The 27,497-nt window shown below is 37.9% G+C and overlaps 1 protein-coding gene across 1 annotated transcript; it reads right to left on the bottom strand.

Annotated features, from left to right (window-relative positions):
• Window positions 1-398: 398 nt before the first annotated feature.
• Window positions 399-20,017, bottom strand: LOC121324221 (microtubule-associated protein tau-like). Its single transcript, XM_041265867.1, has 11 exons — window positions 18,727-20,017; window positions 15,326-15,384; window positions 14,287-14,457; window positions 13,295-13,433; window positions 13,081-13,128; window positions 12,441-12,697; window positions 11,204-11,296; window positions 6,791-6,872; window positions 5,362-5,468; window positions 3,324-3,474; window positions 399-487 (listed from the first exon to the last, which is right to left on the bottom strand). The coding sequence occupies exons 1-11, from the start codon at window positions 20,015-20,017 to the stop codon at window positions 483-485; spliced, it is 2,403 nt and encodes an 800-aa protein (XP_041121801.1). The 3' UTR covers window positions 399-482.
• Between the last annotated feature and the right edge of the window lie 7,480 nt (window positions 20,018-27,497).

Below are 27,497 nucleotides of genomic sequence, written 5' to 3'. Positions count from 1 at the left end.
GTTTTTGGCATTTACTGTGTAAAGGAGCACTTGTATGGTAAAACGAGTTTTTATGCAAAGTGTAAGAACGTTGTAATCTAACTTTTCCATGTAAGTGTGGCAATAGATAAATCGAAGGGTTTTAAATTACTGTACTGCACTTTTAATCCTGTCTAAATTTTATGCCCCAAACTGAACTGCAAAAGTACGGTAAAAGGCGACTGGTAAAAGAAAGGAAGGAAGGAAGGAAGGAAGGAAAGGTTACATTTCTCCCAGACGAAGCAGAGAGGGCTCACAAGCCCTGCTTAGCCAGGGAAGCTGAGACCTCGTCAGCGAGTGTGGCGAGCTGCGGAGAATCTATCATGTTGATGCTGCCAGTGGAGGAAACGTTGCTAAGGCGACGGGAGGAGCCTTCCGGAGAGGCAGTGGGTGATTTGTAGACGATCTCAGCTCCGTGGTCAGTGCGGGCTTTGGCTGTTTCGCGGAAGGACAGCTTGTGAGTTTCAATCTGTCAGGAGAAAGACATTTTCGATCACATTTTCGAACACAGACAGACATGGTTTTGCAGGTTCCTTTTAATACTCTGGGTGCTATTTTACTAGATTCCTACAGAAATCTTCAGGAGAGCATTTCAATTATGAAAACAGTAGGCAGACCGAGATCAGGCTTTAAATGATGGGGTTTGCATTACTCTGTGACACACACTGAGCTAACGTAACAGAAAATGGAGATGTAAAATATACTCAATGTTTTGAAAGTCACTGTGGCTTATAAACAATCAAACATTTTATAAGCTGTTCATTTGTACCAATCATTCAAATTACTCATACAATGGTCTCTGTGAGCCACTGTCTGATGCCTACAAGAACCAGCAATGCCCAAACCAAGCTCCCTCCAAATTTAGATGAAAGGTTTCCAGATAAGGTAGGTGTGACCTTGTTGTAAGTATTCATCACAATATCTCACTGTACACTTCAATACAAGTTTTGCAGTGAGATTTAAGAGGAAAATGCAAGCTCTTTACTAAGTAAGCCCTCCGTTAGTAAATATTCTGCCAAGTAATTCATAACCTTGCAGTGCCCACATGCCCAACCGCTACTGAGAAACTGTTTCTATTTTAGTGTCATTGAAGTGAATAGGAATGCTTCTCCTTTGAATTTAATCTTGTATCTTATCTCTCTCATTAGTGTCTCTGGGGAGGATGACTCTGCAGGCTTGGCAGGTGTGAATTCTAGGACATTTGTCCCCAGGTTGCTTTTCCCAGCTTAGACTCGTCTGGGTATACCTCGAAGATATCAAAAGGGACTAAACTGTACCTGTTAGTCAAACATCATTTTCAATAAAGAAACAATTTAATTTTAATAGCAAAGGATACTAAATTAGATTTAGTATTAGATTAGGTTACGTAATTTGATAAAGACTTTCGTCTGATCTCTGAAATTATATCTTGGAATCTGACTTGGTCAAGTTAATGTGGCCAGTAGACCACAATGTAGCACAACTGGCACTGAGGATCAGGCGGCTTCAAAAGAGGCCAAGAAATTGGGAGTGAATGGAGATGGTTCCTGCAGGACTGTCTGAAGAAATGTGGAGAAGCTCACTTTACCTTGGGCTTGCGCTATCCCTACAAAACCAGAAAGCATTTAATCTGATATGTGTATATAGGTCAGTCTCTGATTACTGGGGCTGATTTGTGACACAACGTTGTTCACGCTACAGTCAACATTCTGTTTACTTAAATACGATATCCGTTGCAATGTGAATATCATTATGTCCCAGTGATCAGATGCAGACTCCTGTTCCATTTTCAATCATAGGGCTACAGATTTTCCATTCTGGAGAATAGCAAATTCAGTTTTTCAAAAATGAACAATTCCATTTTTTCAAAAAATTAACAATTTCGCTTTTCCCACTTTATCAATTTATTTTATCACTTGAACACAAATATGCTGATAGTTAAAATAAGTAAAATAATACATGTTACCACAACTTGCTGTCTACTTTTTTTTTTTTTATCAAAGGCAAGATTTCCAATCAGACTCTTGTTGCTGTAATATAGTAAGTAAAGCACCTGAAGACGCTTCCATGTCTGAATGTTTACAGACATCACTTGGCTCATTGCTGGCATTAAAATAAGCAGGAAAACGTAATCATACTAAAACAGTTCAGAAAACAAATGTCCCGCACTGTTGTGAGACTCGGATCTACAGTCTTCCACTTCCACTTCAGTCTACAAGGTGTTTTGAAAAGACCTGTTTAGCTTATTGACTACATCCTTTACACAGTAAAGCGATCCATTTCCTTTAAGGATTGTAGAGCTAGAAAAAATAGCTTTGAGCTTGTTTCTTCATCGTCCAGATAATATAATTGAATTAAGAAATGGGGTTGGTTTAACTTTGCAGATGTATGGCTTTATTAAATGCAGGTAGAGTGGAAAGAAATAAACTACACAATAATGAAATACGATACTGATTTAGCTTGCTTACTTCGGGAATGCCTCGCCCTGAGCGCAGTACTTTGGGTCTTAGTTTTTCAGCACCGGAGAATGCAGAGCTTCCTCATTGTTTGTTGCAGTCTTTTAAACTTTTTTGTTCTCTACATGTTTACGACTGGCAATATGATCTGTAACGGTATCCTCCCACAGAGTACCAGAGAATGTTTCAGCTCTACTGTCTTTTGCTGAAATGTTGCTTCGCTGGTGCAGCCGGCGTGTTGACTTTCAGCAGAGACGCCTGTGAAGTCACATGATGAATAAACACAACTCGGCTGGGTGTAGTGCAACACCCCCCCCCCCCCCCCGCCAAAAAAATGCAGAAAACTGGAGTTCTGAGGAGAAAAGGAAAATTCCATTCCCAAAATCCCTAATTCCGTATTTCCATCCACGATTCCGCAATTGCGGAAAATCAGTAGCCCTACCATCATAAGTCTGTCCTTCTCAATTGCGGGCACAACCACAAAAACTGCATTTTTGCCCAATTGGTAAACAGTTAAGTGATAAGCGAGGTTCGTTTAGTAACGAGTTATACAAAATCACCTCTTTGACTGATAATCATTACTAAACCCTTGAGTCTGTGGAGAGAGGGATTGAAGGGAAAATGAGGTAACACAGCTAACAATGAGTGACAAATGCATAAATACAAATGAGTTACAGCAGAAAAAATACTAAGCTTCTGCACATTATCCACAAAAATATTACAGAATGCTTGAACTAAACTATTTGATGTAACAATATGCTTTTGCTATTAAAGTTAAGTCAAACACTGCTTTTGTATGATCACAATGTTCACTAGATCCTCCTCCAATCAGAGCCTTTCTTACTGTGCCCTGGCGGTGCGCATACTTACTGGAGTCCTCAGCTTGTAACACAGGGGATTCCTCAGGAATGACCGACTCACTAACTGGGGACTGGCACCCTGTACTGGGGCTGGGACTCTGACAGTCCCCGTTTTGTGAGGCGTCTTTCAAGCTCTTTGACGTTTCTTTCACCTTCTCCTTCTATGGATGAAAACCAGCGAGTTGCAAAAAAAACATGCATCGCCATTGAAGAAACCAAATGAAACGGGTAACAAAAATAATAGATCAAAACTGCCATATGGAAATAAAACATATTACTATAGTTGCATGATGCACATGATAGACTGGCATGTATTTTTTAAATATATGAAAAAACATATATTTAAATATGTTACATATGTATTATTTTCCATTTGGGCAATTCGAACAAAAACAAAACAAACAAACAAACCAAAAAAAATCACTTATGCCACAGGTAGGGTTTTTTTTTTTTTGGAGTGGTTTTTTTAACACAAACGTGTCCTCCCATCTAGCAGTCAGTTAGCAAAGCTACTGCTATCAGTTTGTATAGTCCAATAAATGTTTTCTTTCTCCTTCTCTGTGACACAGCGAGTTTCAAATGAAAACCTGAAAGTAACGGGCAGTGAAAGTGGAGAATGGAGCAGGTGCGGGTGACACCAAGAGAGACATAAAAGCACAAAAGAGAAGGGAAAGAAAGGCAGGGAGTGAGGCAGCGACAGCTACAGTCGTTCAGGAAATGGATGCTGTCCGGCACCAAACAGGTTTGCCCTTGAAGCTAGCTACCTTTTCCGAGACTCTTCTAAATGCAATATTAAATGTGTTAAGACCAAAAACCACCAAGAAAATGAAAAAGTGGATTTTAAACGTTAAGTTAAAAACCAACGATAGTAAAATTGGAGGAAAAAAAAAACAGTCTGAGGCCTTTCAGGGTTTGCTATGAGCTCACTTTTGCCCAGCTCAGTTCTTTCTCTCAAAGCTCTGATGTTATTTAATGTCTAAGGTTTGCAGTAAAACCCAGAATGACTCTGAAAGCTGTCATGCAGTGTGAGGCTCATCCCCAATGTTCTACTGTACAAACAATCAATATATGTCCCTTAGTATTAATACCTAAAACAACAGAAACACATGTAAATATGTAACCTGAAACTGTTAAACAGACCAATCTAATATGAACGAAACATTCCCTTTATATGAATACCTCAACTATTCGTCAGTCTGGCACACAAGTCACTTCATTTACCTGCAGTTTTCAGAGCTCACTCAGCCTGCTGGACAGCCATACGCCAATGTGTACTGTACATCTCTTAATAAAACCCTCTTCAGAAGCTTTTAAAGCTAATTGAAACCAGCATGATTGCAGTAAAGAATGAAAGAGTCAGCAAGCCAAGATACTGAAGTGGCATCATAGAAACTGATAGGACAGACTTAACAGAATCAGAGATGTCTTTACACCATCATTAACATACACATCAATCTTTTAACATCCGATGAGATCTGTAAATTGTATCATGACAAATAACCTACAAATATATTAAATATTACATGTATGTGCATAAAGCCGTGAATGAATGAATTACCAATTTGGAAATAAAGCCTTTTTTTAGTCTCAAAAGCATTAAATAGTTAAAATACATTACTTGTTTGTTTTCTAATGTATTATAATATTATAGACTTAGTGTAATGACATTTTCAAAGCATTTTGCACCATTTTCTTATTTTTAATTTCAGTTATTTTAATTTAATTGAGAATGTATATATATATATAGAAGGAAACTGAAAAACAATCTTCTAGCGCTGGTGCGTGTATATATATATATATATATATATATATATCTATATCTATATATATATATATCGATATATCTATATCTATATATATATATATATATATATATATATATATATATATATATATATATGGATTACATATAAACTCCTTTATTGTTGGAGGAAAAAGCTTTGGAAATAGACCTTAATGCCTGCTGATCCACACTGTAAAAGAAGAACGCATCTGAGAATCTTTTTCTTAAAACAGTAATCTGATTGCCAACTGAAATTCTCTTTTACCTTTTTCTGTCCTCCTCCCGGAACATGCCCGATGTTATCGAGAGATCCGATCTTTGATTGGACCTTGAAATCCAGCTTCTCTTTTTTGATCTCCACATTGCCACCACCTGGTTAAAAAAGGGAACACACCATACGTTAACCACCACACCCTTGAAAGACTTTTCTAGTCTTTTGTCATAATTGTGGCAATGAAATGATTAGCGTTGAATAGACAGAAGAGGTTAGGCCAATAGCAGGTGATGGGACAAAACAGAGTGACTGAGGCAGGCCCCAGCACAAAATATATAAAATTGTCACCGATATCACTTTCCCCTTTGTGAAAACCCACATCTATAACAGTGCCTGTGAGTCACTAAGACAATTTTGTCTTATCTTTAAATGTTAGTTATAGATACGAGTCTCGTATCTTGTAAAGGCTTTGTGATGGTGGTCCACTATGAAAGGCAAAATAAAGATTATTATTTATTATTATTTATAAGCCAGGGTTGGTCCTATTTCTGCAAAATGTAAATCAGAGGCATTATTTAGATCTTCCACTATTTGCTTCAAGTGAATTAACTCCAATGCATAGCCTCCACAAAAGACCTGCTGTTTTCTGTCAGAAATGATTCTACTGGGTTGACTGCACATGGTTTCTTTGTTGAAGTTGAGTACTGTATGTGAACCAGGTCTGCCTGTCACTCACAACAGGAATGAAAGAACAGAGGGAGTGATTCTGCACGAGAAGCAGTGGGCACAAGACGGTTTGCCTGGTCGAAGCCCAAAATAACTTATTCTAATCTCAAGCTTTGCCCAAAGTCCGCGGGCAATTCATGAATCACCCGGGCATTGCCCGCATTTTGGGGTTTGCTCGTAACAGACACCAGTGGAAGCTACTTTGGGAACAGGGAGATATATTGTATTTAGACTGGGAAATCGTAATGAAGAATACGGTGGTTTTTGGTATTGCTTTTTGAATTCCTCTGAATAATTTAAGCAGCTCAGTGTCTTTTCAAGGTCAGTAGGGGGTGGGGGGGTGGTGGGGGGGGGGGGGGGGGGGGGGGGGGGGGGGGGGGGGGGGGGGGGAATTGATTAAATAAAAACAGGAATTCATTTTTATTCACCCGTTTTTTGGAAACGACTAACCTGAAAGAGCATCTGCACTGAAATACGAACACAAAAAGGAATTATTGTTCTGTTTGAATATACACTATACAATATACATTCTGTCATATTTCCACCTTACCAGACTTTCAATTTAATGTTTATTACATTTCTAACACATTTTATACAGATGTACATTTTGGTGACCAAGGATGATTAAAAAAAAAAAAAACAGTATTAAAAGAATATCTATTGTTCCCCACTATCACCAGGCTTTAGGGTTTTTAAATAAAACCAGGAAGCTATTGGGCTTGCATATTAATTAGAAGAGAAGCTGTTTCAATACCTGGTTTGTGACGGATGTTGTCCTTGGAGCCACATTTTGATGACACATTAGACACATCGACCTTTTTGTGGACTATTTGAACCTGAAAAAAAAAAGGTTTAGTTATAAAAATGATCTCAAGTCCTTCATAACACAACACCCAGGCACCCGGCTGCTGCAGGCAAATGGACATGCGCCAACACCATGACTGTTTCCAAAGCGCCAGATTAGTTTGTGGTAAAAAGGTACTCTTCCGTTTTCTCCTTACAGTAACACATTTCTTAAAACCAAAAGCAAAGGGAGCTTGATAACTCTTAGAGGCGTATTGAATCCTGTATATTGTTGTTTGTGGGCCACAATAAGTGGTACCCATGATTTACTGAAGGGTTTGGTGACTTTTAAACGCACAATACTAAATGGAATTCCATTTACAAGGATTTGCATATCCACTTTAACACAATTTAATAATTTCAATCAGTGTCACACTAGCAGAAAATTACTAAATATTCCTCCTTTTGTTTTATAAAGGCAATGGATCTTCTTTCGCAACTGAAACACCAAATCAGAAACTGCTAATGGTATTTCACGAGTTCCTTTTTATTTTTTATTTTTAAGAAATGTTATTGGAAGAAGAAACTTCTCCCAGGGATCGCAGTGAAAAGAAAAAATAAGATATTGGATGATCAGTGAGTTTAATGAAAAAAAAAATGTAGGACAATAAAAATGAAATACCTTTTTGCAGTAAAACTTAAAGATAATGTCGAGAAGTACTGAAACAACAAAAATAATAGTTTGTATAATGAAATGTAAAATGTTAAACCAAAGCAACAAACAAATAAACAAGATGTGTGCTAACGGTATACTGAAGATGATCTTTACAGATTATATGGGGCTATTTTAAAACAAATTAATAATAAAACAAAATTGTACAATAAGAAATAAATAACTCAGATATTTTACTTGGAGGTGGGGAGGGAGTTAATTAAATTAACGGTGTTTACGCAGAAAACTTTGAAGACAGCCCACATACTATGCCTCAAAACGTATGGTGTAAATGACATTCAACACCAATAGAAAGTATATTTCCCCCTCTTCTTATGTACATGTTTGATATAAAGATCTGTTCTTGAAACCAGCAATGTAGCTCTGTTCTTTAAGGGAAACATGATTGTATTTACAAACACAACAAACTGACACATACCACCTGTTTTACACACCTTTGATTCTTCAAACTTGGCTAGATCCTCTAAAGAGTTCTGAGTTTTACAGCAAACATGATATAATCTGAAATGTTATACTGACATGCCATTTGTTAAAGCTGCAGTGCCCCACACACGTGTTTAATTTAACCCTAAAATACATTTGCTTAACCTTGCTCCAGTTCATTGATTAGCAATGTGAGGTAAACTGCTTTATCACAAAGCAGACCTCAGCTCTAAAGACTCAAGCTTCCTCTACAAAACAAAACCTGCTTACAATCTTCCACTGCAAGTTCCATTTTACAAACCATATGGGACACTACACCTTTAAAAACTTGAAGTAGTCACTCTCTGACAATCCTGTATTTAATTAGCACTGCCATTGTCTTTAGCCAGCTCTCAGTCAGGCTGGTACGCACTACAAAAGCCACGATGCTTTCCACCTCAAGACAAAAAACAGTCTCCTCATGCACTGAAGTCCAAAGATGCAGCTCCTCTGGGAAAATAAGTCAAAGGGACTAAAATCTTTTCAATACTGTCCCCAGTCCCTTAGGGCATGCATCCAGAGGATTCCACACTGTGACTGCCTCAGTGATAACCTTGAAAAGATTTCTGTATACTGAAAACTCAGACAGGTTTTAAAGGTTGGTCTGCATTCTTGTTACAGTATGTAGATCAGTAAGTATTGTTAGCAAGGTGAGGGTGTGAATACTGCTGCTGTCTTACCAGGACAGCTGATATCTGATAATGAGATATCTCAATGGACACATCTGTATTCAAGTGGTATACTGTTGCTTATACTATTACAGTGGCAGTTTCCGTGAATGTTGATTGATCTTGTCTTAATTTTGCCAATTTGAAAACAGAACTTCAGTAAGAGGTATCATTGCTATTTGGTAGAAATTATGTCAAGCAGACACGCGTTTTAGCCAAAGCCTCCATCAGCGTGTTTTGCTTTTTTTTTTCGTTTTGCTGTGAGACATGTGATTCTTGGAAAACAATATTGTGCATTTATATCGAATGCTTTGATACTTTTTCATTGGTTCCTCTGTACTGGTTTTTGCCTCTCCCAGGTAACTGGCAGAAGCAGTTACTCTACAGAATATAATGGATATTGTTAGGGCTGTCAAGCAATTAAAAAAAATGAACCGCAATTAATCTCGCAATTATTATTATTTTTTTAACTCTTCGTTAATCTTGGTTTTTAATCGCATATTGAATTGATACAATAACTACATCCATCTAATTCAAGTTTGTTTATTATTGATGTTATTGTTCTTCTTCTTATTATTTATAAGGCCTTACATGGTCTTGGACCTTATCTTCAAGATCTGCTGACCCCACGTGTCCCTGGTCCATCCCTGAGATCAGAAAATGCTAATCTTCTGAGTCAATAAAAATTCGTTTGAACTCTGTCGGAGCCAGGCCATTTACTTGATCCCAATTCATATCAGGAATGCTAGCACAACTGAACCTTTTAAATTCTGCTTGAAAAAACTAATTTTTGTTTGGGTCTGTTTATTTGTAGCTGGATTATATATTTAGGGCTTCCAGTTTTCAGTTTTTATTTTCCTTCTCTCTCCCTCACTTTAAATCTTAATTAATAGTTGTTAAGCCTTAACTGAATACCAGATTGTTTAAATTAGCGATGCACTGCTAGAAACTACCGCAGTGGAAATTAATAAACTGAATTAGATTAGAGCCCAACGTAATGCAGCTTCAAACAGAATCAGGTGAGATCAATGCATGTCATTTGTTAACTCAATCAAAACATGAGGGTAAAAAGAAACATTTTATTATTATTATCATCATCATCCAAAAAAAAACAACCCAGCATAAAAAAACCTCTTGTCCTGTGTCTGGATTCATATTGTTGCCCCTTCTTTCCAGTTTTATATTTATTCACACAGAATTATACAGAACACTCCAGCATTTGCTGTACTGACAACTGCAAAATCACAATGGAGTGAGTTTATAACTCATCTTAATGCATTTCAAATGATACTGTATATTTTCTTAGTTTCCTTTAAAAGGGTCTCCTTTACTGATGTGTTTCATTGCCATTTAATAAAAAAAAAAAAGTATTTTATGAACTTAAAATTGTCTAAATAAAACAAAGCATTCACTGAGTAACGGCTATGTTCTCTTTAATTGTAAATACTGTTACAGTATTATACTTTTAGTATTTTGCACTAATTCTCTATACGACTAACTTTCAAAGCAAACGCTGACACGCTCAATGCGCGCGAGTACATAGTTAAAATGGTGCCATAAGGAATGAATTACGGTATGCTAAGGGTCAAAACAGACGAGTGCGATCAACACGCCTTAAAAAAAAAAAAAATTCCCAAAAATGTACGCGTTAATCGCAGAAGTTAACTGCTAATAATTGACAGCCCTACTTATTATATATCGTATTATTACCGCACTGTACATATTGATAAAACAATATAAAGTTTTGGGTCTATTGCCACATGCAATGTTATAAGTTATAAACATGACAGCCTGGTGCTGAAGACGCTTTAGTGTCGTGGTAAAGATTGATAACATTAGGACAGCAGTCAGATACTGCCTACTGTTGGAAGAGTTTACATGCAACTCGTCAATGGTTCAAATAAGAACTGCAATTGGTGTAATTTTTATTTCACCTTATTCTGAAACCTCCATCCTGTTGCTGGTTCAGAATGTAGATACCAAATAAGTGGATTCAAATCTGATGATGGGACTTTACAGCGGTGGCTGAAAAATTTAAGGACAGAAACACAATGATACAAAGTTTACATATTTATAACAGATGCCAGCCTTTGTTTTATTCCCAGCATCCATTAGCACTGTCAACAGCATTAGAAGCGCAGTCTCATCTAGGATTTGGAGTCATGGTATTTGGTATCTTGCTCTTAACTGTACCGTAATTCTTGATATGTATTTTATTTTTTTTTGTAACCCTAAGTCGACCTGGGTAAGGGCGCCTGCTAAGAAATAATAATAATAATAATAATAATAATAATAATAATAATAATAATAATAATAATAATAATAAAATGAGAATGCGGGCAGAAGTCAACTGCTAATATACCGTCAAAACTAATGGCACCATTTTGTTGGTATTGCGGGATTTTCAACAGCTTAGACACTGACTGCCATTCTGTCCTTGAACTTTTGGCCAGCGCTGTAGGATGGTGATAACTGCAGGAAGACTCAAGCATCGCACTGAGCTCATCCCCAAGTTACTCACATTGCCACCTGCAGGGAGATGCTTGATATTGTCTTTGGAGCCACACTTAGACTGAACATTACTTAAGTCCATCTTCTTATTTAATATTTGCACCTGCAATAGGTAGGAAAGATAATTATGCTTTAACTGGTCGGGTCTTTCTATTACTGCATTTGCTGACTGAATATATTTAAGAGATAACTATAGTGATAGCCTGGCAAGTGTACAATTCAATACCATAGCTCATGAATTTCCTTCCACCACCTCTTACACAATACATTGCTTCTAATGGGATCTGGGTAGAGCACTTGCAGCCACTGGTTGCTAGCAACTAGCAACTGGATATTGTATTTATTGGTTCCTAGCTGATAAGAAGACTCTTGCACTGACTGATTGAAGAGGATATCCTAACTCAGCTGATGTACCCTCACCACACAAGCTGTACTACACCAATGGAAGCAGACGAACGCAAGGACCAGGGAAAATTCCCTTATGATAGATCCTCACTTTATCTAGAGAATCCTAGTTCAGCAAGGCCCTGCTAAGATGTGGTTTATTGGAATTAATATTTCATGAATTGTGTTGCCTATTGGTTAATATAGTTTATAATTTTATGACTGTAAAACTCCCCTGAAGAAAAAAAAACAACTACTCTATAAACGCCGAATGAACATCAGAGACTGACTGTTTTGTTCACTTCCTCCCTGTTCATAGTGCAGTTTACTGTATTTTAGAATAGAGGTACAGCACACACTGAATCCCATTGGTGCTGTTATTGGAATTGACCAGTTCTCAGGAAGCCTAAACACATCAAAACTTCTGAATAGTTACTTTTGGACAATACTAGAAAAAACTCCAAAATGATTAACTATACATTCATTATACTAAAAAAACCTATAAAACTTACTAACTTTGGAACTTAGCTCCCACTCTAGTACAAATGAACATAAATGAAGTCCTCCTTTAACCTTATACACATTGCGTCTCCCCTTACATTGCTGGAGGACATCCAGTCACACATGGAGAAAAAAAAAAAAAAAAAAAACTCTTCATGAGTTCAGAGCTGATTTAGCACTGACCTGTTGCTCAGATTGCTGGTGCTGATCACTACAAATCTCAACCTCGTCAAGACAGTAATGAAAATGGATAAGCCCCAGCCTTGAATACATAATTCATTACCATTCTGAACAGCTTTAATCAACCAGAGCAACATGGTGCTTGGGAAAGCGGGAAACTCCACTCCTGTTGTTAATCTTACCTTCCCGCCTCCCGGCTGGTGTTTAATGTTATCAATTGATCCGATTTTGGATTTCACGTTTTTCAGATCCGGCATCGGGGCCAGGGGCACGGGGGTCCTGTTTTTGATGGAAGCCGGGGATTTAGGTGGAGTGCGCACCACGGCTACCTTCTTCACCTCCTTGGTGGCCCCTCCTGGCGGCAGGTGGGAGCGGCTGGAAGGAGACTTGGGCATACTTGGGCTGCTGTAGCCACTGCGCTCAGGGGTCCTTGGGGAATCTGTTTGGCAAGAGAGCAGGTAAATACAAGGGAGGTGAATAACACGCCTCCACCAAGGATGAACCGACATACGTCTGCAGAAGAGCACCTCATAACAAATACCCATGCGTTGTTTCATCAAGTTCCCAAGATAGAGCCTTCTTCAATCTATCCAATCAGTGTCTGCCATTAAAGGGTAGGCCACCATGACAAACATTCATTCTCTGTGAACTTCTCCTAGTAAGTGTGCATGTCTTTACTCTCCCTGCTCCTTTACAAACCTAAACGAAGGCTTAAGTAAGATCGCCGAGATATGCCCATACCCAGTGGAGGAATTCTGCAGAACAGCTAAACACTGTCAACCACAATTTCATTCATTTATACATCAGCAGAGTTTTCTTTACCTCTATCAGATTTTCCAGTCCCCGGTTTTCTGTCATCTGCCTTAGAAGCTAAAATATAATATTACATAAAGCAAATGAAAAATAATATTACATAAAGGAAACGCAAAATATTAAACATATACAAAATATTTTTTCCACACTATGACTTTGGATTATACAGGATCCAGTGTACACAGCGTATCGCATTCTGGTAACTTGCACTACTTGATCTTACCAGGAGAACCAGCAGAGGGTCCTCTTGGAGCTACGGCAGTGGGTGTTTTGGCAGGGATTCTGCTTCCACTAGCAGGCGCTCTAGCACCACCTGGTGGCCTGGAGGCTGGGCTCTTCACATCACTCTTCGCCTCCACTCCCTGCAGCCAACACAAACACTGGTGTCACAGTCTGACAACAACGCAACCATCTGCAGTTGTTACATGTTTTAAAAGTACTACCCCAAGAGCCACGGTAAGTACATTCAAAATCAAGCAATTCTGTGACCTATGTAATCTGGTGATCATGAAAAGTGCAGGATTCTATCACTGGAGACTGTGTTCTCCATTTAATCCACTAACATGCAAGCTTTGTTGTGAACGTTGAGATCAAACTGAAATGCTTGAGGATTATTGCATTAATGCCACCTGCACACCACCTCAACTTAAAAACTATGACTGTACTCATTCTATATCTGACTCTGACAATCAATCAATCAATCAAATGTATTTTGTATAACGCCTTTCATGCCAAGGCATCCCAAAGAGCTTCACATGACAAATATACTATACAATAATATAATATACAATAAAACATCAAAAAAAAAAAAAAAAAAAAAAAAAAAAAACGGATGGGGAAAATAATAAAAAAGATAAATAAAACAAATACAATACATATTAACTGCAGAAAGATGTGTTTGAAGCTTTGATTTAAATGCATTTATTGAGTCAGCTTTAAGGATTTCAAATTGGAAGATTGTTCCATAATACAGGTGAATAATGACTAAAGGCTCTTCCACCACAAGCGTTTGATGATTGTAATCACCGACAGGGGGATAATACTGAGTAAATAATGGGTTATCACTCCAAAAGGTGGGGAGAAACAAGCAGAAGCCATCTAGTGGCAAGTAAAGGAACAGGGGGCTTGTTTTCATAAAGCATTAGAGTGTCGGTCAATGTAGAGGACTGCAACGCATTGACCGGCAGGCTAATACTGTATGCCAGCACTACTTACCCTTGCCTTCACCTCTTTGGATTCTGCACTGGTGGCTTTGGCAGTGACTGAGGAGGAAGCAGGTGTGGACGAAGCCGGGCTGGAGGTTTTTTTCAAAGGGGTTGTTGTGATTGAGGAGGGTCGTTTTGGGGTGAGGGTGGCTCTAGCTTTAGCAGAAGATGGTGTGGGCGTCTTTGTGTTTATAAAAAAATAAAAAATAAAAACAAATAAAAAAGGCCAAAAACATAAAGCAAACAATTTACTGAACAAAATTTAAATAAATTAAATGAGACAAATGATATGCTGATGAAATAAACACAGGGAAACCCGGATGGGTTTTTGCTAGGTTGGTATGAGAAGTTGCCAAAATAAAAATGAGAAAATTAATTTATATAATTTTTTTTTTTTTAAATTTAGAGAGACCAATTATTATTTGTATTCTTTGCACAGCCTGGATGCGAACTGGCACCGTTCAAGCTGTGCGACTCATCCTGCGCTCCCCACGGCAGCGCTGTAACTGAATTAAGGGACCCACATTTATGTTATTCCAAAATAATTACATACTTTTATTTTTGCTTTAGTGGGCAGCTGCTAACAATTTCAAATACCAAACTTAAAAGAAAATGCTCTAAAAAAATGTAAATTGAAGAAAGCAGATGTTTTCCAAGCAAAATGATTCAAAATGAATGTCAGCAGTAAAGCCAGCGCTGTATAATTACAGTGGATAAAATATGAAAGACCTCTCTTTTACCAATTGTGGTTCTTGACGTAAAGATATATAATAAATGCAATTGCAAAGCTGACTAAACAGAAAGCACTAATATGGCAAATGTCCTATATATATATATATATATATATATATATATATATATATATATATATATATATATATATATATATATATATATATAGACACACACACACACACATATACTGCTTATTACTGCATCATGAACAGGCACAGGAATAAGTCCATTAAACTTATGGAACAAAACCTGTTACCAGTAGTGTGACCAGTTTTGTGTAGTGCAAAGCGAGGAACTAAATATTCCACACATACCTTTCCCTTTTTATCAGCAGCCACGGCTTGTTCTTTATCACCTTCAGCCTTAGCACTAGCTATGAAGGAGGGAAGCAAAAATCTTTTTTTTTTTCCCAAAGCACTGCTATGAAAAGTCTAAGCATAAAATCTTTATTTTTTTTTTTTCCCATTTTATTAAAAATTTCAGTGTAACAACCATAACCCGCCCCCCACCCACCCCCCCCCCCCCCCCCCCCAGTGTATGTGGTGTACCCCCCCCCCCCCCCCCCCCCCCCCCCCCCCCCCCCCCACTACCCCCCCCCCCCCCCCCCCCCCCCCCCCCCCCCCCCCACCCCCCCCCCCCCAAAACAGTAGTTCATAATAGTTATAAGCCATCAATCACAGAATTGCACCTCACAATAGTAGAAACAGAATGAAGTGTCTTATATTGTGTGTTTTTTTTAACCTAGGGTTTTACTGAGTAAAAGATGTTCCTCTTTTACGGCACCATTCAGTATACAAACCTAGAAACATAGGAGGGTAACCCCCAAAACTCACCACAGTCCTAGTAAAAGTGTCAACACATTCTAAAACCCTTTCATCTAGGGACACATGCAGGATATACTGCAACTCTGGAAAACGTTGCAATGGAATAGGGAAAATTGCTAGTGCGGTATTATTATTTTTTTAATTCCTTCAAATCTTTTTTTTTTTTTGCTAATCATTAAATCATGAACGTTGGACTATGTTGGGTTGTCATTACAGCACACTGGAATATGTCAGATATTCTACTGTATCAATCATAAGAGGAGATTACATCATATCTGTCTGGCACTTGCCAGCTGAAGATGAAACATTTTTGTAAGCTGGAAAGATATTTGGTTATACTGTATACTAGCAAAGTGGATTGCAGTACATGAATTTACTGGAAATGATATTGCTTTGTGAATAAGCCTATTTATTATAAGTAGTTTCGTAGCTATCACAGCTGTTGGTTGTCCTTCAAAGCCAGTCTCTAAGGAGCTGAGCTTTTACTTCAGTTATTGTAGTTCATGTATTGTTGTCCAAGTGTAACTGTACTCACATATAGTTGTTCTAGTTAAAAACTATTTTGTTTTCGAATCCAAATAAATACCGTCCCCAATACAAAATACACTGTCACTATGGCATCCTGGCTGGATATTGAATAACTCTGCCTTGCAAATATCATGTGTAGAGTTACCAGGTTCACAACCTTTCCTGCTCTATCAGCTACGCACGGAGCAATCAAATTCATCTGTCTGTATTTACAATAACAGAATAACTCGGTGCATCTCTATATGAGCACTGCTGAATTATATACAGATTCTGAACTGTATTGTAGTTGTACATTTAAAATGAAGCAATGTAGTGGGTTAGGGTTCCAATGTGACACATCTTAAATGACACCTAACACAGACTAAAGTTACTGCTGTGTGCTGTGGTTTTGCTGACAGGTCAATCTCTTTAAACTCTCTTTATAAGGGTTATAATTAATGCAGAACACTCTACCATTGCCCTTTTACAGGCTGGTGCTGTCAATATGAAATACACAGCTGATAAGGTTTACTGCTAAATTCTGATTCAAGTTCAATGTTAAATGTTAAATGCTTGACATTAGAATATATCGTGTTGATATTTAGCACAATGTAATAAAAAAGTATAATTTAAAACCCTTTTTAAATGATAATAATCAATATTTATCAATAGCATGCATTTAATGGTTTAAAAATACAATATTAAGGTTATTAAAAAGTTTACAGGAAAATGTTCAACAATTCTGTTTAGATTCAAAATCGGTAGTAAACTTCAGTAATTGAAATGGTTAAGCACAGATGTGATACAGCTGCTTTTCCTAACAAGCACTAAAGCTTTCTTTGGCTAGATAGGTTGTTTTGCTGCTCTTTTTATATTTCCTGTTTTCATTCTTTTTCCAAATTTGAACAGTATAAAACTCAGCAAAAACAAAAGGAACCAAACTGTTTATCATTCAGCAGCCAAAAGATGGCATTAAGAGATTTACCAGTGCCAGCCGGGGGGAACAAAGTAGGTATTTTGAAGCATTTTTTCCAATAGTTTCAGTAGCCAAAATGACAAAATAATAACACTTAAATTATACATTGGGGTCTATTTTAATGATCTTAACAGCAGCAGACCAAATACTGCCAACTTTAAATCTATGAGAACTGCAGTTACAAATAAGGCTATTTGTCATTGGTGCTTGTTCAGTTCCTAAAAGCTAACAGCTTCCAGAAGCGCCTCCAGACAGCTCTTCAATGATCCTGTAAGAGCACATGACTCTTGATGGCCTCCAGGGTATTTCATTGACCCCCATTTAAAATCACTAAATACAACATACAGTACACGAGACAAAACGCTTCAGAGAGTAAAGGCAACTGTTTAAAGATCTTCCACTATTCAGATAACTGAAAATGTACCATGCAGTACTGCAATGACACTGTAATTTGTATTTATTTTTAATAAATAATTCTATGTAATGTATGTGTTACAGTGTAAAAAATGCTACTGAAAACAAGGGGTCTTTATTTGTAAAAACATAAAAGCAAGTGGGTATTACAAATCCATATAATGTTTAGGTAAATTAAATTTCCAAACACCACCCCCCCCCCCCCCCCAAAAAAAAAGAAAAAAAATAAATACATAGAGAGTATTTCTAAATACAGAGCATTTCTAAATGATTATTCTAGAAGCAAGGGATTCAACCCCAGGCAGTGGCTGTTCCTGCCGTGCCTGGCAACTTTTAATTGGTCATTTTTCCCACTGAAACCACAGGAAGATATTTACAGCAACTTTAATTAGCTGACTTCTATTGTGGTAGCCATGGAAACCCTAGAAGTACACCAGGTAATTGCTGGTTTCCAGCTAGAAAGAGACACAACAATTCAAAATTTATTTACATGATTACACCACATTGGTGGATAATGGGAGGCAGTACTCGACTCACTAGTTGCAGAGTCCATGCATTTAAACACTTCTAGAGGAGGCACTGTTAGCAGTCACTGACACTACCAGGGTTAGATTCGACACATATGGCATAAAAACCTACATGAGAACTGTCAGGTCTCACTAAGGATTTCACAACCTGACAGTTCCCGCGAGGGGGATTTTAAGAAAAGAAAGGCCAAGAGAATGGTGGTGACATGGAATGCTCACAAACATGCAACGTGACATGCAAAAAGTCTCACAAACAGCCAACAAAGTTTCAGATGCAAAAAAAAATCAAAGAAATCTAATTCAAAGTTAACCACTACAAGCAGGAGGCTCATCTTTGTAAATCATAATTAAGTATTTGAAGACGCTGTGGGCCGTTTCAGGGGTGCTGGTTGACTTACTCAAAAGCTCAGCTGCTGTCGAAAAGAATTTGTGCAATAAAATGGGGTTTAAACAGAATTAAAACAGACCTTTTCTCTGTAAGACTGGAACGCCTGTTTTTCTTGCTGGAGAAGCCTCCCTCTTCTGTAATTTCTGAAATGTGGCATTAGCCTTGGGTGATGCAGATGCGTCTTTTTGGGTATCTTCTTCTGCATGTTGTTCTAAACTCTCTTTAGCCACTGTTACTAGATGGAATTCCTTATTTTCACCCTGTTCTAACGCCTCTACGCTTTTCTCTTCAACAGATGTATCTAAAGTTAGATCAGATTTTGCTTCACTGTCTGTTTTTTGAGCTGCTTTGACGGCAGCAATAAGGTCTTCATCTGTGCTCTCCATATACCCTGTTTCTAAGGCACACAAGTCCTTATCTGGTTTTCTTTCTTCATCTTTTTCTGACTTGGGTTCAGTTTCCTCATTGGTGGTTGTAAAAGTGCAGGCCACAACATTCATAGCTTCTTCCTCCTGTTCAAAGCTTGACGCTGCGACCAGAGAAGAGAGTTCCCTCTTGGCATCCAGTTCTGTATTTGGAGATGCCTCTGATTCTATCGAATCCTCGTGGCAAGAGTCAGCACTTTCATGCTCTGATGGCATCTCTGTAGGCCTTTCTTCTCGCTCAACTGCTTCAGCTGCTGAATCTTTATGGGCATCTTCAGCTTGATGGGAGGATTCTGTGTAATCGAAAGAAAGCCCTTTGTTTCTGATTAAATCGGAATGGTCATGAATATTTAAGAATTCGGGCGATTTCTGATCTGAGAAGTGTGAACCAGCTTCGTTTTTGTACTCAGTTGGGGTCAACTTAAGGGACAACCCATTATCTTCTCCTCCAGTTGGTGACAGTGACTGACCATTCTTATCAGGTACGCTAGGCTTCTGAACTGCATGGCTGGCCTCCTCCATGGCAAGGTTGTCACTGCTGACATCTGCTGGTAAATGATCACGTTTCACAGATTTCAGAGTTCCATAAGCTTGAAGATCATCATCCTCTGTAAGAGTGTCTTCCAGGGAAATTTTATCAGAGGGACTTTCTTTCAACTCGGTCTCATACTTTTCATGGCCTATAGCTGCAGAACCCAACAGCATCTGCTCCTCGTTCCCAAATGAAGATTCTGGAGCGTCAGTCTTTATGAACTGTCCCGGAACAGCTTGGTTAGCAGACTGAATCCCAACCTCAATCTCGTCCTCAACATAATCCTGACCTTTAATCTTCCAGCTCTCCGTTAGACTTTGGGTTCCTGCTGGAAGTTCCTCTAGTTTTTGAAAAGCAGAATAATAACCACATTGTGGATGAGGGTTAATACCAATCATGTTTTTAATCAACATCAAAAGAAAAAAAAAATCTATATGTACAAAATAACTATAGGAAGGAGACAACAAGAAAAACAACCCAAATACAGAGACAGATAAAACAGGATGTTCTGACCTTTTAGAAAAGACAGTGGAAATAACTACCGTGCTACAGTAAATACATCAAACGTAGTATAAAAGTGACGAAGGCACATTTATGAGAAGAGTGTAATGGGTTTTAACAAAATGATTGTGAAAGCAGGTCCTTCACCGGCAACTACATGTAAATCTTCAAGCAAAGTATGAGGAATCTTAACTCAGATTAACAATGCTTCACATCTGCTCTACTAAATGCACACATTTAGACAATTATAAATGTAATGTGCAACAGTCATAGCCACTGGAAGAAAGGTACTACAGTGGGACAGTACAGCATTTATATTTTGACATTCAAATCAAAGCACAAACTGGAAAGGCACTGCAGAGTCAAGGTACCATATCAGGACCACTGTGGAATACTTCTTCATCAGTTGTGCAGGTACTGCTGGCAATGCTGTGGTAAGCTCATGGTTATGATAAGCTTTCTAATTGTAATCTATTGCTAGTATAATCTAATCTCAAATGATATGGTTCTGAAGAAGTGACCTCGAAGGAAAGGGTCAGTATAGTAAATACATGGTATTTACTATACTGATATTGGATATTTTTCTATTTTTTTTTTTATAAGGGTTTTGGAAAAAAAATGTCATATTTTAAAAAGGTTGTAAGTACTGTAGCTGTTCTTTCATTTATAAATGTGCCTTAAAGTCAACACAAAATAAGAAAAAAATAATAAAATGAAAAACAAGAAACACTGTCTATGTAATTGCACACACTATTACAAGTTATGGTCATATCTCACCTTGGATTAGAAGCAATGTGAAAATGAATTGCAATGACAATGAAAACAATGCAACGCTAAGAGCGGCATTGTCTGTTATGAACAAGCATTTCATCAGAAAAAAAATGTAATAAAACAAAACCTTCACACGGGTGTCATATTAGGGTTGAGCAGCTTTTAAAAAATAACGTGACTGACCATCTCTCCTGTTGACTGAATTCAGTGTCATTCCTGAGCTTCTCTCAAACTAAGTCTGCTGAATGGCGTGGGTGTTTTGTGACTACTGTAATATCCAATGTTGTAAGCTGAGCCCAGCACACTCCCTTTGCTTGTGACCTGCGCCCTATGAGAAAGCAGGCCTCCACAAGAGAAAGGCACGGGAGACTACTAATCTAGTCTGCCATATTACAGAACACACCTTCCAAGCTCCTATTACAGTGATCGAATAGCCCACTTCAGGTCCATTACTGAGCGGCAGTGAACGTTTACATTAGTGAAGCATAATAATTCAAGATCCATTATCACAGACAGGCACAATGTTCTGCATAAGGTCTGTTTGAAACCATCAGTATTCTGAACACGTCACCTGAAGAATCACCTTCAAAGTTTATAGGTACACAGCCATTCTTAATTCATATGGGCAGACAACAGCTGATGATTTCTGGTCCATTATCTCACAATACAGGCACTGGTACTTATTCTCATCATACGTTCTGGTAGGAATTCAGCAGCACAACACAATTTCATGCCATATGATCCAGTAGTTGGGATGTAGTTTCTGTATAGCTAGTTGTTGTATTACAGCACAACACAATACAATCAAAAGCAACAGGAAATATAATCATACCTTGATCTGCCACGGGGGTTGTCTGAGGAGCTGCCAACCCTGCTACAGGAACTGCTTGTGCCAATATGTTTTTAACAAGGAATCAGACAACATGGGACACAGAGAAAGGGAGAGACATAGTTAAATATCTGGCAAAGAGTGAGTGATATGGTAACTCCATAAAATAAATTTCTTATCACTGTAAAACAAACTAGCCTGCCACACTGCAAACCTGGAAACTTTCACAGGATAGTGGGAGTTTCATAGGACAGGTTAGCACGTGGCAGCATTTCATACAAAATAAATGGTTTTACTATTCATTGTGCATTGATGAATCAGAACCCAAAGCCTCATGAACACGTGCTCCCCCAATCTCATCTGTTTTGCTTCTGAACAAGCATCGCTATCATTTTTTATCTTTTTACACATCATACAAAGTATCAGGACCATAACATGTTTTGTATTGCGATCTTATTATATTGTTACAACCCCAATCAAAATGAACATTTAAATCTCACACAACAAAGATGAAATGTGTAAGGAAGAGCCCACAGCCCCATTAGAATCCAATTGCAGACTCCCGTTCCACACATTATATAAGATCGATGACCTTACTGGAATGTTAGAAGATTTGATTTAGAAGCAGGGGAAACTCTCCAGAGACCAGTTCTATTAGAGAAGGGATACTCATTCAAAAATCTTATCTAATGTTACATTTGAACGAGTCATAAATAATATAATACAGGGTTGTCCAAAGGATGGCTTAGAAAAGCAGCAAAACTGTTGTTTAAAAACATGACACACAAGGGAAATCATATGATTTGTCGTTTCCTTTAAAAAGTATCGAATGTATTTATTTGAACATTGATATTTCATTCTAAGGTTTTTTTTTTGTATAGCTGAAAAATAAACAGTTAGGCAATAAAAAAAAAACCCACACAATTACTTTGGAAACATTTTTTTTTCTAGAATGTCAAGGTAAAACCAAATCGATACCAAAACTCATTAAAAGGTCTTCTTCACAGGCTCTCTCAGTGACAGTTACCGCATATCATTCATTTACATACAGTGCATTTTTTAACATACTAAGTCCTGGCTTGGTCAAAATATCTGAAGGTAGTTCTAAAGTCCAGGACTGGGTATGGGGCTAGAACAAGTTACAAGCCCTGAGGCATTAAAACGCTGTGTGAGCGGCTGGCTTGTGCTCAGTACTGTGGCTGTAACTGCTGTGCTGACCTGTAGTTCCTTCTGGAGATTCTGCAGGATTCTCTTCCACAGTTAAACCTTCCTCCATTAATGGAGTCGAGGCATCTGTTAAACCAACAACATTAACCTTTAACCTTAGTTTCCATAAGTGAAAGCAAATCAATACCTGCAGAACACTACTGACTAATGTTTAGGTTTAAAATCAAGAGCATGAAATAGTACTAGCGGGAGAAAGGCAGCAAGAACAAAGCAGAAAAGCAGGGTAGGGCACTTTGGATACTTCATTAGCCATTTAAAGGCATCGGCTGGACATAATAAAAAAACAAACAAACAAACAAAAAAAAAACTTTGCCTGGATTTATTTATTTCGTTTACTGCTTTTATCGCTTCCCCTGTTGTGTAGAACATTCATTTTGTGTATGTATTTACAGATTATCTACTGTATTCATTATGTTTTATTTGCAACAGCAGGAGGTAGAAACCGTTTTGGATATGCATTAACAATGTTGCGTCATGGTCAGGTTGCTTATTCTTTAATGAAAACTTCAGCTACACAATGATCAACCTAGAAGCGAAAACGACTTGGAAAACAGAGCAAGGGACAAACATGACTGATATATAACAAGTAAAAGTGACAGAAGAATGCGCCAAAGGTAGACAGGAGCACAAAGAACAGTTAATAGAGCAGATGAAAAGAGAACTGAGTTTTTCTTCAAAGCAGAAGAGGAAGAAACGTGCAGTAGGCTGCATGGCAACCTGCCAAATACGCTATACAAGAAGAGCTGCCACTACAATTACATCACCAACTGGATGTTAAAAGCAGAACAGTGAAAGAAACAGCATTTGAATGCAGCACTTGTTTTTACTGACAAAGCATCGAGGAAACAAAAGCAGTGGATAAGATAGAGAAGAGATGGTTTTTTTTTTTTTTTGCCAAAGGAAAAAGTATTTTGGAATAAAGAACTGTTAGTGTTCAAAGGTATATAGCTTTCAATACCAATTTAATGTAATGTATTTTTTTCTCTTTTAATTTAGCTTTTCATATTGTTTGCCATAATTGAGTGTTTCTAGCTTGCTGAGAAAATATTTATTTCTAGGTCACTGACTAATTCCGCATTCTAGAAATAATCATGCAACACCAGTACAGTATATTATAGAGCATGTGAAGCTGACCACTCAGAACTATTGCCTGTATCATCAGAAAGTAAGGAAAAAGATACAAGCACCATGCTCCCTTGCTATAAGACAGCCCTTTATATTGTGAAAGGAGTTTGGCTCTGTTACCTATGGCTCTTGATAACAGCTTTTATAAAAGGAAGCACTGCAACAAACAACACAATAAAATGGCATCTCAAGCATACAAAATTGAGGTAAGGACCAGGAAAGAGAGAAACCCACTTACAAAGGCATACTAATATATATGATACTAATTAAAGCTGAAGAAAAAGGAGTCGGTGTGAAATGGATTCTGAAAAGCTATAAAGTGCAAAGGAGGAAAAGGCGAGCTTCAGTCTGCACTGGCATTCACAGATCACAACTTTGCTTCTTCAAGGCACAGCAGGTTTGGAAATCCAGCAGCACCAATTTGCAAATGTTTAAGTTCATTGTAATGGTATTTAAGGTGTTTTAAAATACCATGCTAAGTTAACTACCAGCAGTAGAAAACTAAATTGACCTGCCTTTTTTTGGTTATTACAATCTATGTCCTATTCATTTGGAAGACTTACTGTATGGAGTTGGATACAACACAGCACCCTGCATGAACAGGGTGGTAATCCCAAAATCCATTTAAATGAGAAAGTTGCTTACAACTTAGCACATTAATAAAAGCCCAGCTTAACTTTTATGATTGGTCAATGACTGAAAATGCAGTGTAAATAAACTAGGTTTGCTGAACAGATGCTGCTGGCTCTTAAAGCAGAAGAGTATATACTTTAAGGGCGTACCCTGGGAACCTCCCTCAGTACAGGGGGCGCTCTTAGCTTCGCAGACCTCGGGCCCTGACTCTTCACATCCTTCCTCAGTGCCTGGCTCCTGGAACTCAACTGAAAGGCAAACATTTATTATAAAAAACTACAGACATTTTTTTAACCCCCTTTACATCTGAAGCATCCTTTTATAAAATGTAAATACAGTACATTTTAACGAGGGACACACAGTACTAGTCATTCTCTGCTACAGGGTTAATAAGAGTGCCCAAATGTCTGTCTAAATATACCATGCATAAGGGTGCAGCTACAAGAAATGCTGAGAATTATTTCACTTTTAAACATTTGTGCTAGTTACACAATTGTCACACCATAAACATACAATTGGCAAAAGGCAGGGGTTTCATAATATAAAGAACTACAGTTTAAGCATATACAGAGTGACCCATGACAGTTGTATTGCCTAGCACAGGGGTTCCCTAAATTTCCTGGCTAATGTCCCCCAATGAGATTGCACATCATGACTGAAAAACCTGAGCCAATGAATCCGTAGACATGTCAAATGTTGTTCTCCTTACAATCACCCCCTTCGGTTGTATAATTCAGTAGGGTTGGGACAATATTGAAAATCTCTGAAATGATGATCGCAGGATAAAAATCGTGATAATTGCAATTATCGTGGAGTTTGCTCATTTAGATTCCACTGGTTATGCAGTAGTCCCTCGCTAAACCGTGGACAGTTTAAAAAACTAAAACTAAAAAAAACCATGCACGCACATTTTTACTGCTCAGTTTATTTGAAATGTATTTCCCTTTTGGCTAAAATACCATTCCTGTGTTGTGTTCCTTGTACACATTAAGAATGACTGTACAGTACACAGTATACAGATAGTAAAATCAAATGAATACCCAGTGCATTGCTTTGCTTTAGCCCTTAGGCTACTGTAAATGGTAACAGCAACACACAAAATAAATCATGTCTTCCCTGTACACATTATGGTGTGATACCACACAGTACCTTATATACATATTGCACACAATAAAGAAATAATAAGTCCATTTTAAATGTACATAGAATAGTTTACAGTATATGCGTGGCTGCAAGAGAAACGCATCACCTATCTATTATTTTCAAAAATATTGTTTTCTGTTGGTATGATAACCTCAGTGTAGCATATTTTGCACACAGGGCACCTCCATTTTCTGCAAGAATCCCGAAACAGATACTGAACTTGTAGCACTTTTCTTTGTTATGCTGTTTTGAAAGAGAGTGCTCACGGCTGCTTTCTCTCGTAAAAGCCTCCCAGCCACTGTCGATGCCGCTAGGGAGGAAGTGGTGGTTGCACTGATACACTGCAAGATGTACTAATTCAACATTACTGAATACTTGGAATTACCTGTGGAACAACGAAACAAAAATGCAATATCGTACATTTCCGATAACTCAGTAATTACTTTTATAACGCCATTTTGTTACCGTGAGTTCTGTTCGATATGATATTAAAGTTATTGTAAATCGTCCCAACCCTATAATACACCGTTATCGTGGGCACCAAAAATAGATTATGTTACATTTCTAAATAACCCCAAAGAATCCGAACAGCAGATCTCCCAGCCTGGGGAAAGCTGTATTTTCAGGTGTCTTGTCACTTCATGCATTGCGTCCTCCTGAAATCATCCTGCAGCTCCTAGTTTGAAACCACTGGCCTAGTACATTGTGACTCTTCTAAGCGATTACATGGACAATATAAAATGTAACATCCAAAATGCACGTCACGCTAATAAATGGGGGATTACAGTATTTGAAACATTAGTATTTTTTGTTTGTAAATTCTTGTAGAATTTACAGAACAATAGGACAGAGAGGTTCAACTAATTTACAGCGCAAACACTTCCACACATCTGTAGCAATAAACACTGTATGGACCTGACTCCCATCTGCAGATCAGTAAATATTCACTTCACAATGCCATTTTAAACAGTGCTTTTATAGTCCAAATCCCAGTGTTACTAAACCACAGAAACAGGATATGTCACCACTGAAGCTGTCTTATACAGCTAGATACTTTTACTGTTTTGAAAGAATCTAACAGCAGTTTTGGAAAAAAAAAGAAGTAATAACAAATTATATTTAAGCAAAATAACTTTTTCAAATAATATTATCATTTTACAGCAGGTTTTTCAACCAAAAATGATTAGTATGAAGTCCAGTTAACTCTGTTGGTCCCTTTGTCAGTGTGCATGCTATGTTAATATTTAAATACAGTACATGTGGAAATCACTAACAACTATATAACACTCAATGGTGGTGTGTAATAGAACTAAAACTAAAATTAAATGACAAATGACAAGAAGTCAATTAAGCTGAATTGACCCATACAGTATGTGCATTTTTTCCCATGATAATTATTGTAGTTGAGGAGTGGGCTAAGTTATAGGTGCGCTGTAAACATTTCTATTGGTTTTTCCAATACTTACTCCCTCCCAGTCCATTTCCTCCCGATGGAGCTCCTCGGCTGGGTCACACAGCCCCTCCGTGCCTGCATGTGGAGCCACAGGGATTCAGAAGGGGGAGAAGGATCGCACTAGCGAAGCCTGCAAGCCTGGGAACGCTAGGCTACGCACTACGCACACCATAGCAATGTTATCATTGCGCCAATACAAAGGAAGGTCACA

This window comes from Polyodon spathula, chromosome 12 (genome assembly GCF_017654505.1).
Source record: "Polyodon spathula isolate WHYD16114869_AA chromosome 12, ASM1765450v1, whole genome shotgun sequence".
Taxonomy (NCBI): domain Eukaryota; kingdom Metazoa; phylum Chordata; class Actinopteri; order Acipenseriformes; family Polyodontidae; genus Polyodon; species Polyodon spathula.
Note: the sequence above shows the minus strand (reverse complement) of the source record. Positions and strands in the feature narration are given on the sequence as shown.

Excerpts from the sequence above, each read along its gene's own strand:
- LOC121324221 (XM_041265867.1), bottom strand. The coding sequence starts at position 20,017 with ATGTTGATTAAAAACATGATTGGTATTAACCCTCATCCACAATGTGGT. Across the intron at positions 11,297-12,440 it reads ACCAGCCGGGAGGCGGGAAG|GTGCAAATATTAAATAAGAA; the intron begins GTAAGATTAACA and ends TACCTATTGCAG. Across the intron at positions 5,469-6,790 it reads CAACATCCGTCACAAACCAG|GTGGTGGCAATGTGGAGATC; the intron begins GTATTGAAACAG and ends TTTTTTAACCAG.